Below are 25,900 nucleotides of genomic sequence, written 5' to 3' on the forward strand. Positions count from 1 at the left end.
CAATATATCCCAACATCTAAAAGTTATGCTTTTTATAGACAGCTATGCCATGGACCATTTACCAATATATTTTTTAAAATATAAAATATATTACGTAACAGTTACAAAAGGACAAGGTGGTCCATTTCTATTGTGTTAACGCTATTTGAAAAGATATTTGTTTATGTTTTAGTCCTTATGTGGAGGGGTTTTCTCAAGACAATTTTAAAAACATTTTAAATTAATTAAAAAACATGCTAAATTTCTCATAAAATTTGAACCTATAGAAGACTTAGGTAACTAACTCAAAACATTTTAAATAAATAAAAATAAAAATAATATTAGTTATAAAAGAAAAACAATGGAAACAATAGGATTAGCTATAAAAGAAAAACAATGGAAAACATTAGTACATAAAGAAAAAAAGTCTAAGATATATATACCTTCTTTGAGAGGGGATTTGTCTCACCTCATTATTCGAAAATAAACACCATTGGTTAGCATAAAAGTTATATCTACGTCAAAGTATGATAACATAAGCATAGTTCAACAATAATTGACATTTATCTCTAAGTAAGAGGTCATGAGTTCGAATCTTCAAATTATCAATTTGTGTACTAAAAAAATAATAAATAAACAAATATCAAACTGGAATTATAATATCTCAATCCAAACCGGAGTTCAAGTTTTGTCAAATTCTTTCTTTCAACTTTAAATATTAACCATTCAAAATCACCAGAAAAAGTGTTTAACCGAGCGATCACTCAAATTTGTACCCATCTAAAAAACTATATAGTTTGTCATTTGTGGGCCAAGTGAGTCCTTAGGCAGTGTTAAGGAACAGAGCAGCTAATTTTGGTCGTAATTTGAAGCGGTGAGCCACGTAATTTCCAAGTTGGCAGATGGCAGCACACGTATCAAGAATCTCACAGCTAATTTTTGCCACGTGGGACACGCACTCCACCCACGAAGCATCTTCTGAGTTCTAAAGGATCCAAACAAACTTTATAGAAAAATCCGCCAAAATCGCATCCAACACATAATAGTTCCAATCTGCGTTCATAACAAATAATTTCAAAACATGAATGAAGGGATGGTAATAAAAAATTTTCATTTCTTTCCGTAGTATTTACTAAATTATGTAGGAACGGAATCAAATGATGGCTTCTAGCTAGTCCTACTGGTTTCATCAGAATCTTTTTCGTTGATGTCATCAGTGTCAATATGAGTTGCTTGTAACTGTTCCGAGAGAAATCCAAACTGATTAATAGACATAGATTACTCCTCTTGAACCCTACGAATATTGATAAGTATGGCATCGTGTGTTGGTAGTTAAAACTCTTATTGACCGAGAAATTTCGGCCAATTATTAAATGTCATGCCACAAATTTAAAATTATATTTAGAACCAATCACAAGCAAACACGTGTCCTACATTAATTTTTAAATCAATAAATCAAATTGTGACACGTATCTCTCTTATGTCGTCCGATGAACTAATTAGATCAAAATCCATGAAGAAACTGGGTCCAAGCCCATGGCCCATTAAACCCATGACCCATAAAAGACCCACCAAGACTCTATAAATAGAGGGGTCGAAAAAGAAGGAATGGGAGAGATCCAGAAGAATTGGAGATTCAGAACACGAATTTAGTCTTCTCTCCCCAAGCAACAATACTTGGAGACTGCATCAAACTGCCAATTCTTCATCAAATTGGCCGAAGAACTGCAAATCCAAAGAACTTCAACAAGCTGCAAAGCCGAAGAACTTCACAAGCACAACAAAGACTTCAAAGATTCTTCAATAAGCTAAAAGCTGAAGATAATCCGAAAATATGGAAATTTCAAATCTTTAGATGATGAATTCAAATATATTTGTAAATTAAAGATAAGAAATCAAGAGGAATTACCCGTGCATCAACTGGAAGATTGTAATTTTGGACAAAAAAAATATTCTCTTTAAAAGGAAATCTAAAGGAGCAAAAAAAAAAAAAAAGAAGGTTAGTAAAGGCTTTTTCTCGATGTTTTAATTGTGTGCTTCCAGTGTTCTTGGAAGAGCACTCCCTTTTCAAAATATTAGTGGGAGTGCGCGAGAATGTCGGAGAGTAAAAGATCGAGAAAGAAACAAAACAAAAAAAGTTTAATTACCTTGGTGCAAGATCAATCTGCTAAGAGATATATCGACGAGAATCAAGGAAAAAAGAACAAAAGGGACTTGGACCTCGAATAGTGAGGGCCAATAGCCTTATATTTATACACTTTCTTCTTAGATCCAAGATCATTTCTGAAAGTTGCGATGAATTCTCTTATAGAATTTGGTAGTAGCACCCAAAAAACGAAAGCTAACATCACTCACAACGACAAGGAAGAACATGACCAAAATACTTAGCGAAGAAAACACGAGAATTTGCTCATCTTTTCAACTTGGATCACTTGGATGCTATCCCAACATCTCAAATTATTAGTGTTTTCTTTGCTAAGTATTCCATATTCGATGTTAGCTTCCGTTTGATAGGAGCTTACAACTTTCAGAAATGATCTTACATCTCGGAAGAAAGTGTACAATATGAGGTTATTGCCTCTCACCATTCGAGGTCCAAGTGGTTACACATTAGTCCATCTTCACAATGATGATGATCAAACCATCACGTTGGCAGTAGATGTAGTAAACGTTTATGTTATGGGGTATCGCAACGGTCATGTATCCTACTTTTTCAATGAATATGCTGCCGAAGCTTCCAAATTTGTATTCAAATATGCTCCGTGGAGAGTCACACTTCTATTTATAGCAACTACGCAGTCTTGAAACTACTGCAAGCAAAATTCGAGAACGTATTCCCCTTGGACTCCCGACCATGATCAATGTTGTTACCAACTTGGTTTACTATGACTCTAGCCCTCGTATTGCTGCTGCAGCAGAGGCTGCAAGATTTCAATATATCGAGAAAGTAATAAACAATTAATGGTTTTAAGCAAGACTCCCCATCAAGTGAAGCACTTTTAAGTTTAGAAAATAATTAGGGTGCTGTCTCGAAACAAATTCAGATAATAGAGAATAATGATGGACAGTTTAAAGATCCAGTTTTGCTTACTGACAATCAACCTAAAAGGGTTCAAATAAACAACAAATGATGTAACTGCCAACATCCAGTTTTTGCTAAATTACCAATAGCAAGTTCTAGCTTTTAACCAAGATATCATTTATTCAGATCAACTGAGCCTTGGACATGGAAATAATTATGTTATTATGTAACATTAAAGCAGCAACTACTACAACTCCATGCTTTTGAAGAATATGTTGTGTGTTTGAGAGTTTAATCCTTGTGTGGAAATAAGGCATGTTCATGTGACCTAACTACGTGAATGCTCTGTGTGTGGATGTTATTCTATCAAGTAATAAAAAGTGTTAAGTCTTCCAATATTTTCATCTTATGCATATGTGTTGTTGATTTTATTTTGTAGCAACAAGAGAAACATAATAATTATGGAAAAATTTCTAAAAAGAGTTAGAATTTTCTAACTACTAATTGAAAGACAGCCAAACTCAAAAGTTCGTGGTTTACCATGGTCGTGGTTATCTAGACACAAAAATTCTAACAAAGTAATTTTTTACTATCAAATTTATTAAATTAATTAAGTTCCATAAAAAATAATTTTATTTTATTTTTAAATTTCTCATATGTTTTTAATCCACGTTTTAAAAAATAAAATATGCATTACTAATTATTAAAAATATAAAAATTTATTTATGATTTTAAAAATAATTTTCCTCATCTCAAAATAATATTGGAAAAGTGAATTCAATATTACAAAATTAAATAATTAATTCTCTATGTCAGATTTTTGGGAGAAATTGAATTTTAATAAAAAAAGAAATACTCAATCTCTGTTTAACAACGGTTAAGATTTGGTATGAGAATTTTCTTGAATGAAAGGAATTCATTAGAAATTTTGTGTATTTACAAAATTGGAAAATAAAAATCATCCCGAGAACAAACGATAAGTTTCTTTGCATTTATGATTTCTTGAAAAAAATAATGTAATGTTTTAAAACTTTTTAAATTAAATATAGTTAATAGAAATATTAACTTTGTGAAATTAATTTTGTTGAATGGAATTTTAACCCAAAAAAATAAAAATATAAATATAAAGAAAACATTTACTAAATCTCGAAAAAATAAATATTTTTTTTCAGATTTATGATTTTTTTTAATTTTAAAATGTTAGAAGACATTGAAGTTGATTTACTATTTTTACTTAATTCATAAAAACATAATAATTGATTGAAAAAAAATTACATCTTCCATGTGATCTAGTAATTAAAAGTTAAAAATCAAACCAACATTTACATTCAAATATACCTGGTATCAAATATTAAATGTATCTAATTTATGAAGTTGAATAATTAAACATGGATGAAATGTAGTAACTAAATAAAATAATAAGAAATTTTGGAACTTTGCAAGAAATATTTTTTACAACAAAATCACATAAAAAAATTTCTCTATATAATAAAAGTGGAAAATTAATCCCCTATTCAATATTGAAAGAGAACAAGTATTTTAGCAGTTTGAAAGGAGAATGAAAATATGGAAAATTTAAAATCTTTAGATGATAATAAAATTCAACTAGATTGGTAGATTAAAGATTAAATGAGGAATAATAACCGTTCACCAACTGTTTCAATTTTGATGAAGAGAATATTTTTCTTGAAAAAGAAATTTAAAAGAGTATACAAAAATTGGTGAGTCTTAGAATTTTTTCTCTATGTTTTATTGTGTGCTCCCATGTATTCATGGAAGAGTACTCCCATTTCAAAATATTAGTGGTAAGGGAGAATGCGAGAGATCAGTAAGAAAGAAAGAAACAAAATGGAAAAAAAATTAATTAATTGCCTCGGTCCGCCATCTATTTGCTGGACATATTCTCATGCAGAAGAGACCTGAGAAAGAATTTTGAAGAATTTTGAGAGTTGAAGAGAGAAAATTGAAAGAATTCAAAGAATATCATCGTTCACAGAGACAGAGAAATTCCTCAAGAAGGAGAAGAGTGGGGAGAGAAAATGAGAGAAAAAAGAGGAGGGAGAGATATTTAAGTGAGGAAACTTTTTTGAATTATGAATTTATTATTTCAATTTTTCAATTATCATTATCAACATTGCTAAATTTGGTATTCTTGTGTTATTTTTACCCTCTTAATATAATACCCATAAAAAAAATTGGAAGATACAAAAGAAAAATGAAAAAATTGGCATATACCTCCATCCAATTGAAATATATCTCTTTGTATGTGAGTGGTTGGTTTTTTAATTCACAAACACCTATTTTCAATGTAATACTCTAAAAATAAATAATAAATAATAATGTAACTATGTTAGGTTTCGTGATTACACTAAATAGTCTCGATTAATCTCATGTCCTTAATATTCAGACATGGAGTATATTACAAATATACTCTCCCTTAGATCAAATAACTCCATATCTGAATATTACATTACCATTATTTGAAGTTTTGCATCAAATACTTTAACAAAAAAAAAAAAATGGTTGAAGGGTCTTCTTATGATCAGTTGGGAGAAACCGTGTAAAAAGTAAGAAGGTAATAGGCAATTTATTTGAAATAAAAAATTCTCAATTAGTTAGAATTATTTCCCAAGACACAATCGTTTAAATGAATCTTTATAAATAGAAGAGATACATGGATATTCGCAACATCTCATTAGTTAGTTTATTCTTATTTTCATATTTTGCTCTAATACAAAATCTAACTATCATTAAATATCTTTGGTTAAAATCACTCCTTCTAAAATCATTTCCATACAACCCATGTAATAATATAATATGTACACTAATTTTAGTATATTTGTAATATATCACCGTGGGATATATTACTATTGTACCACATGCATGAAATAATACAAATTGTACTACATACATCATATTGATCTAAGAGTATATACAAAGTATACCATATGCAAATTATATTAATCTCATGGATATATGTAAATTATACTATGTGTATTATATTAATCTCAAATGTATATATAAATTAAATCATGTGCATCATATTTCTATCACCAGTATATACAAGTTATGTCATGTGCATCATAATGGTCTTACAGACATATACAAATTATTTCATAATAATGGAATACACCGTAAAATATATGGGATATAAAGCCAACAAATTTTTAACCGAAAAATAATATCAGTATAGGTTAATATACAATTATCGAATGGAAAATTGTTTGATTGATTAATTCATATGAATTCATTTTTTAATAAATATTCATAATTTGAAATTTTAATCTTTAAAAAATATATTTGCATGGAATGAAAATTAAATTACTACGAAAGTCTAAAATCACTTTAAATGTATTAATTTTTAAGATATCATTTGTACTTAAATCTTTTTTTTCAAAATCATCTATTCTACCATCACTTCCAAATACACCCTTACATAATTAAAAAAAAATATATATGTGGGTTGTGGTTTTTCTCAGACGGGACCTAATATAGGTTTAAAATAGATATAGACTACTCCTCTCATTACCAATTGGTTTTGAGATGGAACCATGAATATTAATACTCCGATGTGGAGTTAGGTAATTAAATTCGCATTTCAGTATGGTTGTTATTTTCTTTTATTTTTCAATTATTTTCTATTGACTATTGTGTCGAGATGGGATGATGTTTTCCAACACAGCCCTTACAGTCCCTAATTAAATGCGGTACGAATTTGAGAATATTCTAAAATAAGTCAGAGTTAGGCATGAATCCCACAATTATTACTTGTTTTTATTATAAATATTGATAATTGTTAAAAGTTAGTTTATACCAATTTCTCTGGCACCTCAACATATTAGTTATCAAACCTTCAAGGTCTATATGTCTGATCCAAAAGGTTGTGAGTTGTGTTCTTGAAATTGTGAAGGAAAAATAGTTAAATAAGAGCCATAAGTCATGAAAATTCTATATCAAAATAATTCAATATTGTGATTTGAAATTTGAAAAATTATTTAAAAGATTTTATCTAAACGTTTAAAATGAATATAGTTGAATTTCTTTACTTAGATGTTCGCATGGAAGAAAGAAATAATTTACTGATTCAACCTTTTAATAAAAATTATTAATTAAAAATTAAAATATGACATGATTAAATCATTAATTTCCTTTGAAAAATTCAATGAAATCTTGAAAAGTTTGATCATTTTAACCGCATAATATTTTTACATGAAAATATCATTTTAAATTAACTTTATTTCGTGGGAAAACAAACCAGCGCAACAAGCCTGAAATTTGCAAGAATCCAATCTAAAATTATGACCAAATTCAAATAAATCCAAAATCTAAACAAATTTCATTTTTTTTTTCCTGATTTCATAAATTTCAAGATTCTAATTTTGAGAGATTCTATAAATTTGTCCTTTTTTCTTTTTTTGAGAAAATAAATGGTCCTATTTATTTATAATCCAAAACATGCAAAAGATAATAAAAAAATTGTGGGCCAAGTCACATTGTCAAATGTCTCCATTCTTTAGCTATATTGACAAATACACAACACCATATAAATGTACCATAATTAATAATACCTTGCTAATATCAACATTTTACTTCTTTTCTAGAGGTCGAAAGTTCAAATCTACATCTCCATATTTTTTTTAATAATAATGCGAAGTAGAGATTCAAATCGACCACGATCTTTTAATCGGATATATACCTAACTAACTGAGATTTAAAAAACTCAATAAATTGTCAAATAATACACCATCCTAATTAAATGTGGTATAAAATTGCAAAGAATAAATCGATTCCTACATTTTTATTAATTTTTTGTACTAAAATATTGAGAATTATTGTTCAAATGTTGTTATTACAAGGATGTCCGAGAATATTTTGATAGTCACATCTGTTTTGCAGATTTATTCTTTGGAATGTGTTAAATTTATATAATGTTCAAAAAATGCTACCTATAATATATACATCCATTTAATCTAATAGATTTATTTTCTTAATTTAATATTTTATTTTTTATATGTTATTTTGTAGAACAAATTAATTCATATTAATGTAATATAAAATTCATTACAACTTTAATCTATAGTATATATAAAAGACAGGATCCGGAGAAACCTTTTTTACCGTTTTTACCCTTCACTTTTAATACTTTTGAATATGAAGTTTGAGGCAAATTGGTCCTTTTACATATAGATTATTCAATTCATTATAATTATAATTATTTATCAAAAGATTTGATTGATCTAAATGCAGCTATAATTATTTCGTTATTAATTCAGGTGAGATTAAATGGAAATAAATGTTTAGATTAAGGCTTGCTTTATATTCCACCATTTTGCCCACGAATGGCTCCATATTGAACGGTTTAATAGAAGTTAATACAATTTAGATTTAAGACCGTTGGAAGAAATTCAAGAGATTTTGGAACTTAAATTGACTATGGAAAAATTAGTAATAGTTGATTCAACTTCCCATGGAAGTTTGTGAACTTTCCATATTTAAAGAAGAACAAGAGGGAAAATTTAGCAACGTCATTTCAAGTTCAGAAATCTACGAATTTCCAAAAATGTGTGTATCACATCATCATCATACTGTTTTATCAAAGAGTTGAAACCATTCAACAAAACATGGAGAATAAAAGTAAATGTTCTTCGTAAAGGAAACATTCAATCTTGTGAAGATAAGAATCTCAACATTCTGAAGTTTATTTTTGTCGATGAAGAGGTATTTTTTTTTTCAAAGTCATTTTACGACACTTTCATATGTTAATTTTAAATTTCAAAGTCATTTGTTATTTCCTAATCATATTCTATAATTGCAGGGAACAAAGATACAAGCGGTCATGTTTAATGATGTCATCGAAAAAATAGGAAAGAGTATGGAAAAAAATAAATCATACTTCATTCAAAATGGAAATGTAAAACCAGTGAATAACAAATACGCGAATGTTAATCGTGAGATAGAACTAAGTCTATCTCCATCATTAGAGGTCGAAGAAATTGAAGAGTTTATTGGTTTACATATGTTGAAATTCAATTTTATTGAATTTTCAACTATTCCATCACTTGTGGGAAATTTAATAGGTACGTAATTTTTTTTTTTTGAAATAAAAATTTGTGGGTAAATTTGTTTATTTTTGTTCAACTTTATAATTTGTTTACCTTAATTCTATTCCATGAATAGATTTTACAGGAATGGTTTTTTCAGCAAGATCCAAAGTAGAAATCAAGATGAAAAATTCAAATAAAATCATGACAAAGAGAGATATTTTACTCATAGATAAGAGGTAATATAAATATTGTTAAATTAGTTTTTATTTCATTTTGTATTATTTACATTATTTTTTCCTAATATATATTTATACAATTGCTCATTTTACAGTTGTGCGACCATGAAGTTGACATTATGGGGTGATTTAGCAGAAAATGAAGGTCTAGAAGTGGAAGAAAATGTTAAAAATAATCCTACCATCATTGCAACCAATGTTAAAATTGAGATTTACGAAGGTATGCACTATTTTTAAATTTAGAAAAATGTGAATCATGAAAGGAAAAATATAAAGTTACATTTTTTGTGTTAATATTTTTAGGAGAAGTTAGTTTGTCAACAACTTTGACCAGTATTATTCTCATTGATCCAAACTTTTCGGATGCAGAGGACCTAGATGCTAGGTATGTTAATTTATAATTTATATCAAATTATGTTTTTTTATCATATTTAATTAAGCAATCACATGCAACGTACCATGCAGGAGAGAAAAGCTTCTTGATTATACAAAGATGGCCAACATCAACCCTTCAAGAAGAATGCAAGAAGCTAAAGTAGTTAGTATACAAAATTTAATTGAAGGAATTGATAATGTTACATACTGTTCGCTCATAGCATGTATTATCAATGTATCTAATAAAGAAAATCCATGGTATGAAAAATGCAAAATATGCTGTCAGAGAGTGTATCCAAATGATAGTGATGTGACAGCTTATTGTAGCAATTGCAACAAAAATGTAACATTCATTAGAAAATATATGCTGAAACTTTTAGTTTCTGATGGAGAAATGGATGCACACATAACTGCTTTTGAGGCAACCAAAATGTTAATAGGATGTGACGTTTCTGATATGCTACAGAAATTATACAGGTAAATATACATTCTAACTACAATTATATATTTGTTTATTATATTATGATACTGTTTATATATGAAAATAAATATATTCATTTGTTACTTGGATTTGCGGATGAAGAAGAAGCATTCAAAGATTTATCGAGGTTGACACTCGCTGAAGATAAAAAATACAAATTCCTCATAAGATTAGATCAAAGAAATGAAGCAGATCGAAAAAGAGGATATTTTATTGCCCATGAGATCAAGAAAGTTGAAGATGAAGCTTGCAATGTACAACATGAAAATGTTATACATAGTAGAGAAATAAGCTTTTTAGAAGAGATACAATTGTTTTTAAATTATTGTTCACTGTGGTCGATCCATTATCATGATAATGTTGTTTTTCAGTTATACATTTTATTTTATCCTCTCAATTTCTTTTACCTTTTATGACAATAATTTAATTGAAAATGATACATTATGTTAAAAAATCACTTAAAAAATAAAATGAGACATTATATGAAAAAATAACTTAAAAAATATTATTTGAAACCATGATTATTAGCGAATAGGTTTAAATCAACTCATTCATCATTTTTGTTTTAAAAAAAAATTAATTATTTTAAATTTGTATTATTTTAATATTTTACTTTAAATTAAATTTGAAATAAACCTCTTAAATTTAAATAAAATTAATTTATATTAAAATGTTTAGATAAGCACAAAATTTCACGTGAAACTAAAAGATGATAAAAGAAATTATATATTTAGAAACTAATAATACTTATAACCTTTGGAACATTCCATGTCCAACTTTCTCATATTATTCATCTTCTTTCCAAAACTAATTTGATCGTTTTATTTACTTTTCAATTATACATTTTCTTCTTTTTGTTCCATCCTTGAAAATGAAAAAACCAATTTCCCACAGAAAAAATGTCAACAGAAACCTCTTTCAAATAAAATAATATATATCACCTAGAAGTATAAATAAAAAATTGGATATGAATAATGATTTGCAAATAATATATATTCTCAGCAGAAACTCGCGTGATACACTTTTGATCAAATTTAATGTTTGAATTTGAAACTTATTCGAATTGGATCCTTTATAGATTTGAATTTGGCGCTTGCATCTTTATATATAGATTTTTCTTCATTTTTGAAAAATGTAAAAATAATCTCATTACTAAAGGAATTTTAAATTGAAAGTTTCAACTATCGTATACTTTTGTAAAAACAATCAAATGCATATTCAAGCTATTGGAAATAAAGAATAAAGATTAGAAGAGTTAAAGGTTCTTAAAAATAGACCTAAAATAAAATTAAAAAAATTTGTTTAAGTTAAACGGTAAAAATCAAATGATACTTTTTCTAAAAAAAAAAAAACAAATGATACTTTCGTAATAGATTAAAATGAGGATATTTGCAAAATGAAAAAAAATTAAAAATAAAACTAAATGATGCTTTTTATCCCAACAAATATAAAATACAAAAAATACAAAAACTTATAAAGAAATTGAATATTATTTCGTGCGTATTCAAAATGTATATTCAAAATGTATAATAAAAACAAGATAGAATATATATTTTTTTTAATACAACATATGAGGTTGATAAAATAAAAAAATAATGATGCTCATTCAAGGAATAACGCTCATAAAACCGTTACAATACAAAATTATGAGTATGACATAATGAAATTGATATGCACATTCTATTTCAAAAAAAAAAAAAGATATGCACATTCAAAATTTATAATTAAAACAAAAGAAAACATAAATTTAAAATCATGCTCATTTAATGAATTACTCATAAAACTATTAATAAAACTTCGTTACACTACAAAAGGTTTCAATGAAACAATATTAATACTGCCATAATAAATTGATATTTTATCTTTTTATCTTTCCTCATCTAAAACGTCTACATATTTATATATTTTTTTAAAACTATCTAAAACATCTATATTGTGAGTATAATATTAACAAAATTATTATATATTACCTTTCTTTGCCCAAACAGTTCTTTCATCGATCCTTTGTTTGCACCAAAACTTCTTTCCACAAGCGTTACCTCTGGAAATACATATTATTCCTCAACATCTCCTTTAGTACCGGTTTCAAATCTGACACAAGTTCGAGATCAAGCTGATTAAAGGTAAATCCATATTATATTTAACTTTTGGTTTTTTTTTTGTTTTGTTATTTTACCCAAAAGAAAAGGTTTGAAATTTTACAAAGTCGTTGTAGATTTATGCAATGAGAAATAATATGATAGCAAATACCAAAACATAAATAGATATAAAATGAAAAGATTGATAAACAAAAAAAAGACATGTAAATAAACTTTACCTCATTTTAGCCTCAGATCTGGTATCGAAACAATACCACAACTTTAAAAATGATGATCTACGAATATCACGGACTCTCTAATGGTGAATAACTACAACTCTAAATCATTGTGGTTCTTTATATTCATATGGTGCAACCTCATAAAAAAAATTGAAATGTTATAGGTTAGAGTTTAGAGGTGGAATGCATGTATTATGGAAATTAACAAAAACATGTTTTCCTTAATTATCGCAAATTTTAATAATGTGAGTTATTAGTTTTATTTTAATTTAAATTTATTACTATTATTGTCATTTGAGATTTGATTCTTAGATATGGAAAAAAATTAAGTATAGATTTTAAAAAAAATAATCTCAAATTTTAATAATGTTATCCCATATTTTCGTTTTAAAAAAATTACTTCGTATTTTAATATGGTTAGTCATTAATGTTTTGACAATTTCAGCTATTAGATATGGTAACAATATTAATTATAGGTTTAAAAATTCATCTTTTAGAATATAATAAATTGGTCATCCTAAGGTAATTATTTAAACTAATAAATTAGTTCTCTTAAAAGGTAAATATTTAAAAATGATTACAATTTATTGTGATCCCTTTTATAGATGTAATTTAATTTAAAATAAATAAACTTAAAATAATAAATATTTTTTATGTTATGTTAAAACTTTTTTTTTTTAACTTTGATGCGTAAGATGGGAGTTTGGGATGGGGACACAAAATTTTTTTAAGTACTTTAAAAAAATCTGAAATGGGTGTGATACGGAAATGAACAAAAATATTATTCCTTATTTATCGCATATTTTATGAATGTGAATCACTGAATTAAATTTAATTGAAATTGGTTATTATTATTATTATTATTATTATTATTATTATTTTGAGATTTGACTTCTTAGATATGGAAAATATATTCCAAATTTTTTTTAAACCACTAACAATGTGGCGATTAGAGTTTACAAAATTGGTCTTTTTTAAGTATACCATATTTTCGTAAAAAAGAAAAAAAAAACTTCATTTTTAATAATGGCAATCATTAATGTTTTGAAAATTTCACCTTTTAGAAATGGTAACAATATTAATGATAGGTTTAAATATTTCATTTTTGAAAAACAATCAATTAGTCATTCCTAGGGTAACTATTTAAAGCAATAAATTAATTCGCTTTATGGTAAATATTTAAAAATAGTTACAATTTATTGTGGTCCCTTTTATATGGCAATACAACAATAATTATTTGGAATTTATATTATTATTAATATTTTTTTAGATTTGACTTCTTATATATTGAAAACAAAATAAAGTATAGATTTTATAAAATTGTTTAAACCATTGAGAATGTGGTAATTAGGGTTTGCAAAATTGGTATTTCTTAATTATCTCAAATTTTCGATAAAAAAATTACCTATTTTAATTTAAAATAAATAAACTAAAATAATAAATATTCTTTCAGTTAAGCTTAATTAATATAATGCGTAAAATGTGGATTTCACTTTTTAAAAAAGAATATATATTTCGAAATTCTTGTGACGGGGACACAATATTTTTTAGTAATTTGGATTTTGATTTTTTTTATGTGGAAACATAAATTTTAGGTTTGAAATATGACTTTTTTAGATATGTCAACAACATTTAGTAAAAAGAAAAAAACACATTTAGTAAAAAAAATATTTGGAATAAAAATTATTTGGAATTTAGTATAAATTTTCAAAGTTGCTAAATTATCAAACAACAATAATTATTTGGAATTTATATTGTTTTTTTATTAACCATCTCGATTATATTATAGCTGCTTTTTTTATATTATTTTTATGTTGGGTTCTCATATTTACACCATAACATTTTATTAAGGTTAACGTGGATGTCGATTTCATTTGAACCTCACATTTGTAACTACTTTCCAGCAACAAGTTGAAGTTCTTGAGAGTGTAGGTAAATTGAACACATTATTAAACTTTCAACTTTTATAATATTAATTCTTTTGAGTATTCAATTTTTTTTGGAATAATTAAGTAATTTTATCTAATTTGAGTTATAATTTCTTTGCAGGATTGATATTCTACAAAAAATGTGGCGGTTTTGGATATTCCAGACGGCGTGACATTGTGTTCTAACTCGGGGTAACAATTCAATTTGTTTAATATTTTTATGTGGATTAGCTCTATATATATATATATACAGATTAAAAAAAAGTTATCTTTTTAACAAAAATAATATTTACTATTTTTAGCATAACAAAATTCAACCCAAATGAATATAGTGTGATATTTGACTTCGATTGTTTATTATTGTAGTACAACTTTGATGCCAACTAAAAGGTTTGATGAACACCATGCAAGGGGAAACTTCTACGGCAAAAGGTAGATAATTAAAATTTTACAATTTTCTTTCTAATTATTAATTATATTATGAAACGCTTACAATTTCTTCCCAATATTTATTTTCTAATTTATTTTCTTTTGTAGTTTTATATGATCATGGAAAAAATTGCATGTCATTTTTCAAGCTCACACATATATTACGATATATGACAATTTTCAAAATTGCTTTATTTTTATATTACTGTATTACAATATTTTAAAAATTAAAAAATAATTAATTGTTCAATTATTTTATGTATGTGTGGATGAAGAATATATATCATATATTTATATAGCTCTCATGGTTTTTTTTTTTTTTTAAGAAAAGACGACTATATTTGTATACTACTAAGTACTTATACATGTGATTTTCATGAGTATACAATGATATTATTATTTCAATTAAAACAATTCATATTTTCAATTACAAGATAAGTTAAAAGGAGTTTATATTTACAATATTATAAAAATATTATATTTACATACTTTCATTTCATTTAATTGAAAAAAATAATATCGGACAAAAAAATTAAAAAAAATAATTAAATAGTATTGTTTAATCCAAATGATTTAAGTATTTGCATATAAGCTCTACGGTGATCTTATTAGACTACGGTCATAATAATCAATAGGTGAAATAATTCCTCATCTATTTAGTAGCTTATCCAAACCATTTGTATTTATAGGAAAAGAAAAAATGACTGAAAATGGGAGGAAGAGAAAAAAGTATGCAGAATTATCGATGGAAGAATTAAAATTCAAAAATCTTCTCATGCAAAGAAGCTAGCACAAGAGAGAAAACAAGTTCAAAATAAGGTTTCCAATATCTTCGTCTGACAAGAACTACATAAAATTTCGAGCGGTATGCTTTCATAATCTATTTACTCATTATTGATCATTTTAAATACAGCCTATTAAAATTGAAAAACAATTATACATATTTTATAACAGATGACATTTCAAATGATGAAGATATTGTCATTCATGAACTCAAGTCGATGCCTCTATGTGCATTTTGCAACGCAAAACGATTTGAATATGAGACACCAACATTTTGTTGCTATAATGGAGAAATTAAACTTTCTCAGAGCAAATATCCTGGTGAATTGCTTCATTTGTTTACATCTCAACTTGAAGAAGGAATCAAGTTTAGAAAAAATATAAGAGCATACAATAGTATTTTCTCTTTTACTTCTTTTGGAGTTAATTTGGACAAAAACTTGGCGTCGTCAAGAAATGGTTTATACCTTTAGAGCTCAAGGACAGATATATCATGATCTTCCATCACTTCTACCAGAGGATCGTCCGAGATACTTCCAATTGTATTTTTATGATACTGAAAACGAAGTTTAAAATAGAATCAAGGTACTACAAAATGGAGTTCTCGATGAATCTATTACAGAAAAGTTAATGGTTGTCTTACAGAATAACCCGTATACTCAAATCTTTAGATCCTTGAAGGATATTGGGTCATTCGAAGACATCCAAATACATATTGCAAGTAATGTGAAGATTGATCAACGAGTCTATAACACACCCTCAGCAGATCAAGTTGCTGCAATATGGATTGAAGGAAACATAGACAATGTACCCTTCGAGAGAGACATTGTAGTCCATGAACATTCTGGAAATAGACACAGAATAAAACATTATTTTAGTTGTTATGACTCATTACAATATCCATTGTTATTTCCAAGAGGAGAACCTGGATGGCACCAAGAAATAGATAGATGCACTCGCAAAAATGAAAATCTCCGATCAAATGCGATGATTGATAATCAAGATACCCCAACTCTTGGAACACCAGAAGAAATCATTCAAAGAGAATGTCAAGGTATATTACTAGATTTCTATATTTTTGGTAACATACTAAATTTTCATTTTTTTCTTTTTCAAGAAACAAAAGTCTTTACATATTTTAATTTTATAACATAACTTATTGATAGGTATATCGAAGAAACGACAGAAAAAAATTTCTTGTAGAGAGTTATTGTTTCAAGTTTCAGATAAGACACGACCCACCAATTCTTCTTTTGGCTGGAAGATTGTTCCAACAATATGCAGTTGATATGTACATCAAACTTGAAACAACAAGACTGAATTTCTTTAGAACATAACAATCTCATATAAGATCTGAGTTGTACCAAGGGTTGGTAGATGTTGTTAATGCGGGAGAAACAAGAGGTGACAAGATAGGAAAGAGGATAGTATTACCGAGTTTTTTTGTTGGTGGTCCAAGAGATATGCGACGCAGATACTTAGATGCAATGACCTTAGTTCAAAGATTTGGAAAACCTGATCTCTTTATTACAATGACATGCAACTCAGATTGAAAAGAAATTCGTCAAGAGCTTCTATCGGGACAACATCCACAAGATAGACCAGATCTCACTTCTCGAGTTTTCAGAGCAAAACTCCAGGATCTTAAAGATCAGCTTTTCAAAAAACAAATTTTTGGAAAGGTTGCAGCTTATGTTTATGTCATTGAATTCCAAAAGAGAGGATTGCCACATGCTCATATTTTAATTATTTTTCAAAGTGGCTACAAAATAACAAATGCAGATCAGTATGATAACTACGTCTCGGCTGAAATTCCAAACAAGGATGAAAAACCTCTTCTGCATGAGTACGTAGTCAGACACATGCTTCATGGACCGTGCGGAGAATTGAAAAAAAGTAGTCCATGTATGGTTAATGGGAAATGCAGGTTCCACTATCCCAGACCTTATAGTTCAAAAACTATGCAAGGAAAAGATACATATCCATTATATCGAAGAAGAAATGATGGAACACAAGTAAGTTTTTAACAAAATGTATTAATTTTTTTTTTAATAACATCTATTCAATTTTTAAAACAATATTATAAAGTTATACTTAATTTTTTTTCATTTACAGATAAATATTAGGAATGCAATCTTAGATAATGCTTGGGTTGCTCCTTATAATCCGTATCTTCTTGGAAGATATAATTGTCATCTTAATGTTGAAATTTGTTCAGCAATTAAGGCGGTCAAATATCTCTACAAATATATATATATATAAAGGTCATGACAGAGCAGCAGTTGCAATAACAAAGGATGATGATGACAAATTTGTCAAGAGATACAAGACTTCCAAGATGCAAGATGGGTTTCAGCACCAGAAGCGTTGTGGAGAATTTTTTACTTTAGGATGAATGAAATGTATCCTTCAGTTATAAATCTACAACTGCATCTTCCAAATCAACAATTGGTTTCATATTGGGAGAACCAGAATTTACAACGGCTCATTGGATTTGAATATGCTTCAAAAACAATGTTGACACAATATTTTCAAATGTGTGGAACAGATGAAGATGTTAGAAAATTGCTTTACAAAGATTTTCCAGAGTACTATGTATGGGATAAAAGTGCAAAAGAATGGATGCCTCGAAAAAAAGGATATGTTATATCTAGAATTAATGGAGCAAATCCAATTGAAGGAGAAAGATATTACCTCAGATTTTTACTAAATCATGTTGTAGGACCTATGTCTTTTCAACATTTGCTAACAGTCGAAGGAAAACAATGTCTTACATTCAAAGAGTCAGCACAAAAAAAAGGTTTGCTTGAATATGATCAAAGTTTGAAAGCCTGCTTAGATGAAGCTGTAATTATTCAAATGCCATATGCACTTCGAAGGCTTTTTGCTACTTTATTAGTTTATTGTGAGCCAATAGAAGTTCGAACATTATGAGATCTTTATTGGAAACATATGGCTGAAGATTTTAAGGCAAACGACAATTACATGCCGGCCAAACAAATTCAATTAGTCCTTAAAGACTTGAATTCCTTTTTGGAGTCAATGGGAAAACATGTTGGACAATTTGACCTACCTCAGATGGATGAGGAAATTCATGATAATGGAAACATTTCCAACAAGGAAATCATAGATGAAGAATCTATTACAATAGATGAAAAGGATATCCAAGCGTCATTAAGGTTGAACAATGAGCAGAGAATTGCTTATAATCTAATCCTTGAAACAATTGATACAAATACATGTGCATCCTTCTTTATAGACGATCCTGGAGGAACTGGAAAAACTTTTTTGTACCGAGCACTTTTAGCTACAGTAAGGTCAAAGGGAATGATAGTTTTGGCAACTGCAACATCTGGAGTCGCAGCGTCAATATTGCCACGAGGAAGAACGACACATTCACGGTTCAACATTCCTTTGGAAGCAAATGAAACAACAATGTGCAATATATCAAAACAGAGTGCAAGAGCTGAATTAATTTGAAGGGCGAAACTAATAATTTGGGATGAAGCTCCAATGGCAAAAAAATATACAATTGAATCAGTTGATAGAACACTAAGAGATATAATGGATTCTCCTCACCCGTTTGGAGGAAAAGTAATCGTCTTCGGAGGAGACTTCCGTCAAGTGCTCCCGGTGCTTCCTAAAGGAACGAGACAACAAACAGTTGCAGTTAGTTTGAGAAAATCATATCTCTGGGATAAAATGCACAAAATTCAACTCAAGAAAAATATGAGAGCATATGATGATACAATATTTGCAGATTTTATTTTGCGAGTTGGGGATGGAAAAGAACCTACCATTAAAGATGATATAATTAACTTGCCTGAAGAAATTGTAGTTACAAATTCGGGAAATGATCCGAAAGGGGAATTCATAAGCAAAGTATATCCGGATCTAGAACTTCATGCTGGATCAGCAAATTACATGCCACATAGAGCTATTTTGGCAACAACAAATGACCATGTAGATAATTTAAATGAAGAACTCATAAAGCTTTTTCCAGGAGAAAGTACAACTTTCATGAGCTTTGACCAGGCAATTGATGACACCAATGCTTACTATCAGGAAGAATTCTTGAATTCCCTACTACCAAATGGAATACCACCACATAAACTTATGTTAAAGGTAAATTGTCTCATTATGTTGTTGAGCAATTTGGATCCCTCCCATGGATTATGCAATGGGACAAGATTGGTGTGTCGATCATTTGGCAAAAATATTATACATGCTGAAATAGCAATGGGAGCTCATGCAGGGAAACAAGTTTTTCTTCCACGAATACCATTAAGCCCACCAAATGATGCGGGATATCCATTTAAGTTCAAGAGAAAACAGTTCCCCATCCGTCTATGCTTTGCAATGACAATTAACAAAGCACAAGGACAAACAATTCCAAATGTTGGAATATATCTTTCTCAACATGTGTTTTCTCACGGACAACTTTATGTTGCACTATCAAGAGGAATTTCCATGAAGACAACAATAATCTGGATCAAATCGATAGGTCATGATAATAATTTACTTTCGAATTGTACGAAGAATATTGTTTATAAAGAAATTCTTTTTTGATATATGCAAAATCTTACGTTTTTATTCTTTTTGTATTATTTATTTTTACTTTTCTTAATACACACATGAGTTATTTGTACGATTTTCCAAATCAGTACTCTCAAAATAAACAATACAGACATATATATGTGCAATATTTACTATAAATTAAAACTACACAATTATACGTGCGTTTATTTACTATAAATTAAAACTACATAATTATACGTGCAACGCACGTGTATTTTACTAGTATTTTTTAAAAGGACGGTCATTATTTTGGATGAAATTTATTTATCTTAAATTAAGTTATATTTTTTAAGAGGACAAATATCACAGGTACGTTGGAATAAAGAGGACGTTCCTTTAAAATTATAATTTCTAAGATAATAAATATTATTAATCAATATAATTCCTTCACAATATTAAAAATAAATTGAGATATTAATTATATAATGTAATATAAAAAAAGAAAAAAAAACAAAGAGCCAGCTCTAAAACATATGCTAATCAAAAAAATAAGTTTAACATTAACTTCTTCTGAAGTTTTAGTTGGCCAAATGTGAGACTCCCTTCCGCACAAATACTGAAGAACTATTAATATTCTTCTAGAGTCACCAACATCAACATATTAATTATTAGGGAACCATCCTAACATTTTTACCTTTATTTTATTGAAACAATTAAACAAAATATTACAATTTAATTTTTAGTTTTTAGTTTTTTATGTTTTTAAAATTTATGTTTACTTCTCTTCACAATTTTTTTTTTACCTTCTCAATTCAAGAGGACAATAGAACTTTTGATGCAAATGTATAAAATACGGCCTAAAGATGACAAACTATAGTTGATAAAATTTGAAAATAATACGGATTTTAAATTGGATGGATAAAAATTTTACATCTCATTTGGTGGATCCATCTACGTAGATCCTAATTAACTGTGGCATTGTCGCGAAGAGTAAGTCTAGGCACGCAAAATCCTAGACTTATAATTTTTTTTTCAATAAAATATATTGATAAAATATGAAGTACGTTTTTTTACTTTTCTTTTATTATATTATTATTATTATTATTATCATTCTACAATTTCTTGCTTTTTTACATTAATATGGAAGCTTCCCAAGCAGTTTATTAAAAGTCACATTATTATATTTGTTTATAATATTACATTGGAAATAAGTATATGAGAATTCAAAACCATCAACTCATACAAACAGGTACACATGGCATAACTAACCACTCGAACTATTAGGAAAAAATAAAATATAGTTTTTTTTAGGATATTTAGAAGAATTTCACATTTATATGAATGACAATAATTTTAACAAATAATAACGTATTTCAATTTTGTTAATCGAGCGTAGTTAGATATTATAAACTGTTCTAAATATAGTGTATACTTGAATCCTCATCCCTTCTTATTTAAAATAATATTAATAATAATTCATTTATATTTTCTATTGATTAATTATTATCCTTAATCGTATATTAAATAATGTAAAAAATCAATGAATATATCAGTTCTCAAGTAATATTCTCAAATTTACCCAATCCGTCAGCTTAAGCTTTTGGGTTGAATAGTGATTTATTCATCCTTAAACCATGAGATCAACGATTACAATGGAAGGAACGCTCAAAGATGAAGGCTCCTCGTCTACAACCATGGGAAAGTCAAAAACTCAGCTTACCATTCAACTCTTCCATCGATGTGCAAGCCTCATTTCAATTAAGTTGAACTTCACAAACTATTTGTTGTGGAAGTCACATGTGTTGACTCTCATAAAAAACCTTGGACTTGAACAACATTTAACTCATGACGGGCCTACTGTAGAAGAAGAGGAAGATCCAGAAGATAGTGGAAAAGGTGCGACCACAAAAAATCAGCAAGCAATATGGTTCGGTAATGACGGTCTTTTAACTTCTTGGCTTTTAGGCATCATTTCTGAGGATATATTAGCTGTGCTTGAATCTATTGATAAAATGCTAATATCAAGTTTGGACCTCTCTTGAAGAGTTATCACTAATAGTGACCAAGGAAAACGAGTTGCATCTCAAGGAAACTCTTCTTAATCTTAAGAAAGGAAACCAATCTCTTGAAGATAATATCAAAAAATTCAAAGCTGTGTGTGACAAATTGGCAGTAACGAAGAAGCGTCTTGATGATCTCACAAAAGTACTGCACTTGGCAAGAGGACCAGGCACTAGATATAAAGATTTAAGAATTGCTATGCTCTCAAAACCGCCATACCCCTCATATAATCAATTTGTATTAGCCCTCAAAAATAATGATCAACAACTTATTATAGAAGAAGAAGAGGAGAAAAGCAGCCAATTGATTCCCAAATTGGCTATCTTTACTCAACATGGAAGAGGCAGAGGAAGAAATTTCTATCCTAGGGGAAGAGGTTTTCAGCATAACATATCACAATACACTCATAATAGCCATTAAGGTAACAAATTTTTTCTTCAAAAAAACAATAATGGCAATGTTCCTCTCAGTACAGATCAAAGAGTATGTTGTCAAATCTGTGGGCAGTTCAATCACAAAACACTAGAATGTAGAAAGAGATTTCACAATTCGTTTCAATCCGAAGAAATCCCAACTGCATTGGCTGCGTTGCATTTGAATGAGGAGAGTGAACAATCTTTATGCCGATTCTAGAGCCACCTCACACATACTAAACGATCCAGGTAATGTTTATTCTGTCAAACCATATGCTAGACATGAGAAACTTTATTTTGGAGATGGAAATCGTTTGAAAATAATACACACGGGTCTGTAGGATCGAATGATAATACTAGAGGGGGGTGAATAGGGTTGCTTACCACTTTTTAAAAAATTAAAAATAAATTCAAGGTAACGAACAATTATGCAATCAATAAAAGAAGATTAACAAGAAAATGAAATAATGATCAAAATATTTAAGTAAACCTATATGCAATCTACCAAGATTCAAAGTAGATAAATACTAAAATTAAAAGAGATAAGAGAAGAGAGTGGTGACACTGAGAATTTTTATAGTGGTTCGGAAATTCCTACTCCACTCCCCAAGACTCCTTCTTGGGTATTTTACTGCAGTGACCCTCTTAACGGGTGAGAACCAAACCAATCGACCCTCTTTTTGTCCTAGACTAAAGAGAAACCTAAAATCCTTTTTACTGGTTCAGGATCCAACCAATTTACTTTTCTCACAACCTAAGGTGTACCCACACCTTAATACACAACCCAATTTAAAAATAAAGAATTAAAAAAAAAAAAAGTGGATTACACAAATTTTGCACCAAAGTAATGGCTAAAAAACCACACTCTAATGAATCTCTCACAAAAAAATGAGCAAGTTATGTGTAGGAGAGAATGAAGATTTTGCAAAAGTTGAGAGGAGAATTTGAAAACAAATGATTTTGCTTTGATAGTTGGGGTATAGAATGATGGAATTTGGTGGCTTTAGATAGAGTTTCTATGATGAATTTTGGCCATTGGATTTAGGGCAACAAAGGATGAATGATATAGATTAAGATGTGAGGTAAGGAAATGAAATGAAAACATAATTATGGTCATTAAAAGAAATTGGTGGAGATTGAGAAATCATTGAGATTGTGAGTGATTGAGGAGATTGAGAGTGATTGAGAGAAATTGGTGGAAATGGATTTGTAGAGATTAAAAGCGCCACATGTCATCTTCTCATTTGTTCGATTGTTGTATGCCACATCAGCATAAGTATGTCCTCTTGATGCCACATGTTAACTTCTAAGCGGTTCACTTGTCCGTGTCACGTATAATTTTTCTCCTAACTTATTTTGACCATAACTTCTTCGTTTAAACTTCGATTTGAGTGATTTGATATGCATTGGTTTTGTCTTTTCGAGCTCTACGCTATGGACACTTTGAAACACTCAAATTGTTAGTTTATACTTGGTTTGTGATCATCAAAATATTTGGTTTGATTGAAGCCATAAAGCTAACAGGGTCAATCTACACCACACACACATGAGAGATCTAAAGTTGAAAAACATATTCCCAAAATTAAAAAAAAATTATTCTCAGTTAGCAAATTAACAGAAGATAACAATTGCATTATAGATTTTGATACTAAGGGTTTTTTGGTTAAGGCCAAACAGGGAAGACTCTTGGCTGAAGGGCATAAAAGAGGTCTTTATGCTTTGGAAGATCAATAACCAGAACATGCTTTCCAAGCTTTTACTGCGTCTATTTTTTCAAATAAAACTTCTTACAACATTTGGCATAAGAGGATGGGTCACATAAATGATAAAATTTTGAAACTTCTAGCTAACAAAGAGCTTATTGAAGTGTCTAGTTGGAAGAAAGAGCAAAGTGTATGTGAAAATTGTCAATTGAGCAAACGTTGTAAGCTACCTAATGAAAAGCTTAGTTTAAATCCCTTTGACAAATTACATTGTGATTTGTGGGGTCCAACTCCCATTTTGTCATGTCAAAAGTTCAAGTACTATGCTAGCTTCATGGATGATTATTCGAGATAAACATGACTATATCCTCTAAAGAAAAAATCGGACTTTTATGCTTGCTTTGTGAAATTTCAGAACCTTGTAGAAAATCAATTTGACAAAAAAATAAAAGTATTCCAAAGCGACGGAGGAGGAGAGTTTCAATCTAAGGAGCTCAAACTTCTTCTTGAGCAAATTGGGATACATCATCAAATATCTTGTCCACACACCACAACAAAATGGTGTAGTGGAGAGAAAACATCGTCATGTGGTAGAAACAGGTTTAGCTATTCTTTATCAAGCTAAAGTACCTTCAAAATATTGGGTCGATAGCTTTCTTACGGCTGTATTCTTGATTAATAGAATGCCTTCTTCTTCTATAAATATGTGCTCTCCTTTTATGAAACTATATGGCAAGCACACTAACTACAACAATATCAAAGTTTTTGGTTGTAAATGCTTTCCCTATCTTAAAAGCAGAACAAAAGATAAGTTCTCAAAAAGAACCTATCCATGTGTGTTTATAGGATATAGTCCAGCCCATAAAGGCTATAGATACTTAGACCTTATATCAAATAAAGTATACATATCTAGGCATATAATATTTGATGAAGAATCTTTCCCTTTTGATAAAACTGTGACTAACTCTACACTCAAGGACAACCAAAAGCCAGTGGTCAAGAACTCCTCAACACTGAGAAGGTCTCGGTGCCAACCCTAGCTGGGTCGACTGGGTTGATTGTGATTGACTCGGGTTGCTGGGTGTTGGGATAATGGAGCCAAAATAGATGACCCTTGTCCTACGAAGAAAAAGATTTTCAACACTACTACGAATTCCTACAAGGAGTAGGATATTATTGTCTTATAAGGATTACAATATTGTTTTCCTATAAGGATTGAGATATTTGATCTCTTATAAATAGAACCCTTTTGTTAAGGTTTCGTTTGTACATAATCCAAATAAGAGAGACTTGAGTGGTTGTAGGTAGTGTGTGAAAAAATGAGTTTGTATCTCGTGGGTTTTAGTGAGGGTATTTTCAATTGTGTAATCCTAGGTAACCGTTGTTAGGCTACTTAGAAGCAATATTCCCAACTATAGTTGAACCTGCTTTTTTGCAGAAGACTGAACGTTGATAGGGGGGAACTAGTATAATCCCTGTGGTGTTAAGCTTTTATATCCCTATCTTTTATTCCTTTGTTATTTGTTACTTACTTATCTGCTTTTAGCCAGTGGAAGAGGAAAATCAAATAGTTCCTATTTGAAGAACTTACAGGAGGATCAATTGATTTAT

The 25,900-nt window shown here is 28.9% G+C and overlaps 1 protein-coding gene across 1 annotated transcript; it reads left to right on the forward strand.

Moving 5' to 3' along the window:
• Positions 1-2,544: 2,544 nt before the first annotated feature.
• On the forward strand, positions 2,545-10,137 carry LOC148210005 (replication protein A 70 kDa DNA-binding subunit B-like). The gene is made up of 7 exons (XM_088126604.1): positions 2,545-2,679; positions 2,768-2,926; positions 8,817-9,078; positions 9,179-9,281; positions 9,377-9,501; positions 9,585-9,666; positions 9,747-10,137. The coding sequence occupies exons 1-7, from the start codon at positions 2,545-2,547 to the stop codon at positions 10,135-10,137; spliced, it is 1,257 nt and encodes a 418-aa protein (XP_087982730.1).
• Positions 10,138-25,900: the final 15,763 nt, after the last annotated feature.

This window comes from Momordica charantia, assembly GCF_013281855.1.
Source record: "Momordica charantia cultivar OHB3-1 chromosome 7 unlocalized genomic scaffold, Mcharantia_2.0 BLBB01000007.1, whole genome shotgun sequence".
NCBI classification, from domain to species: domain Eukaryota; kingdom Viridiplantae; phylum Streptophyta; class Magnoliopsida; order Cucurbitales; family Cucurbitaceae; genus Momordica; species Momordica charantia.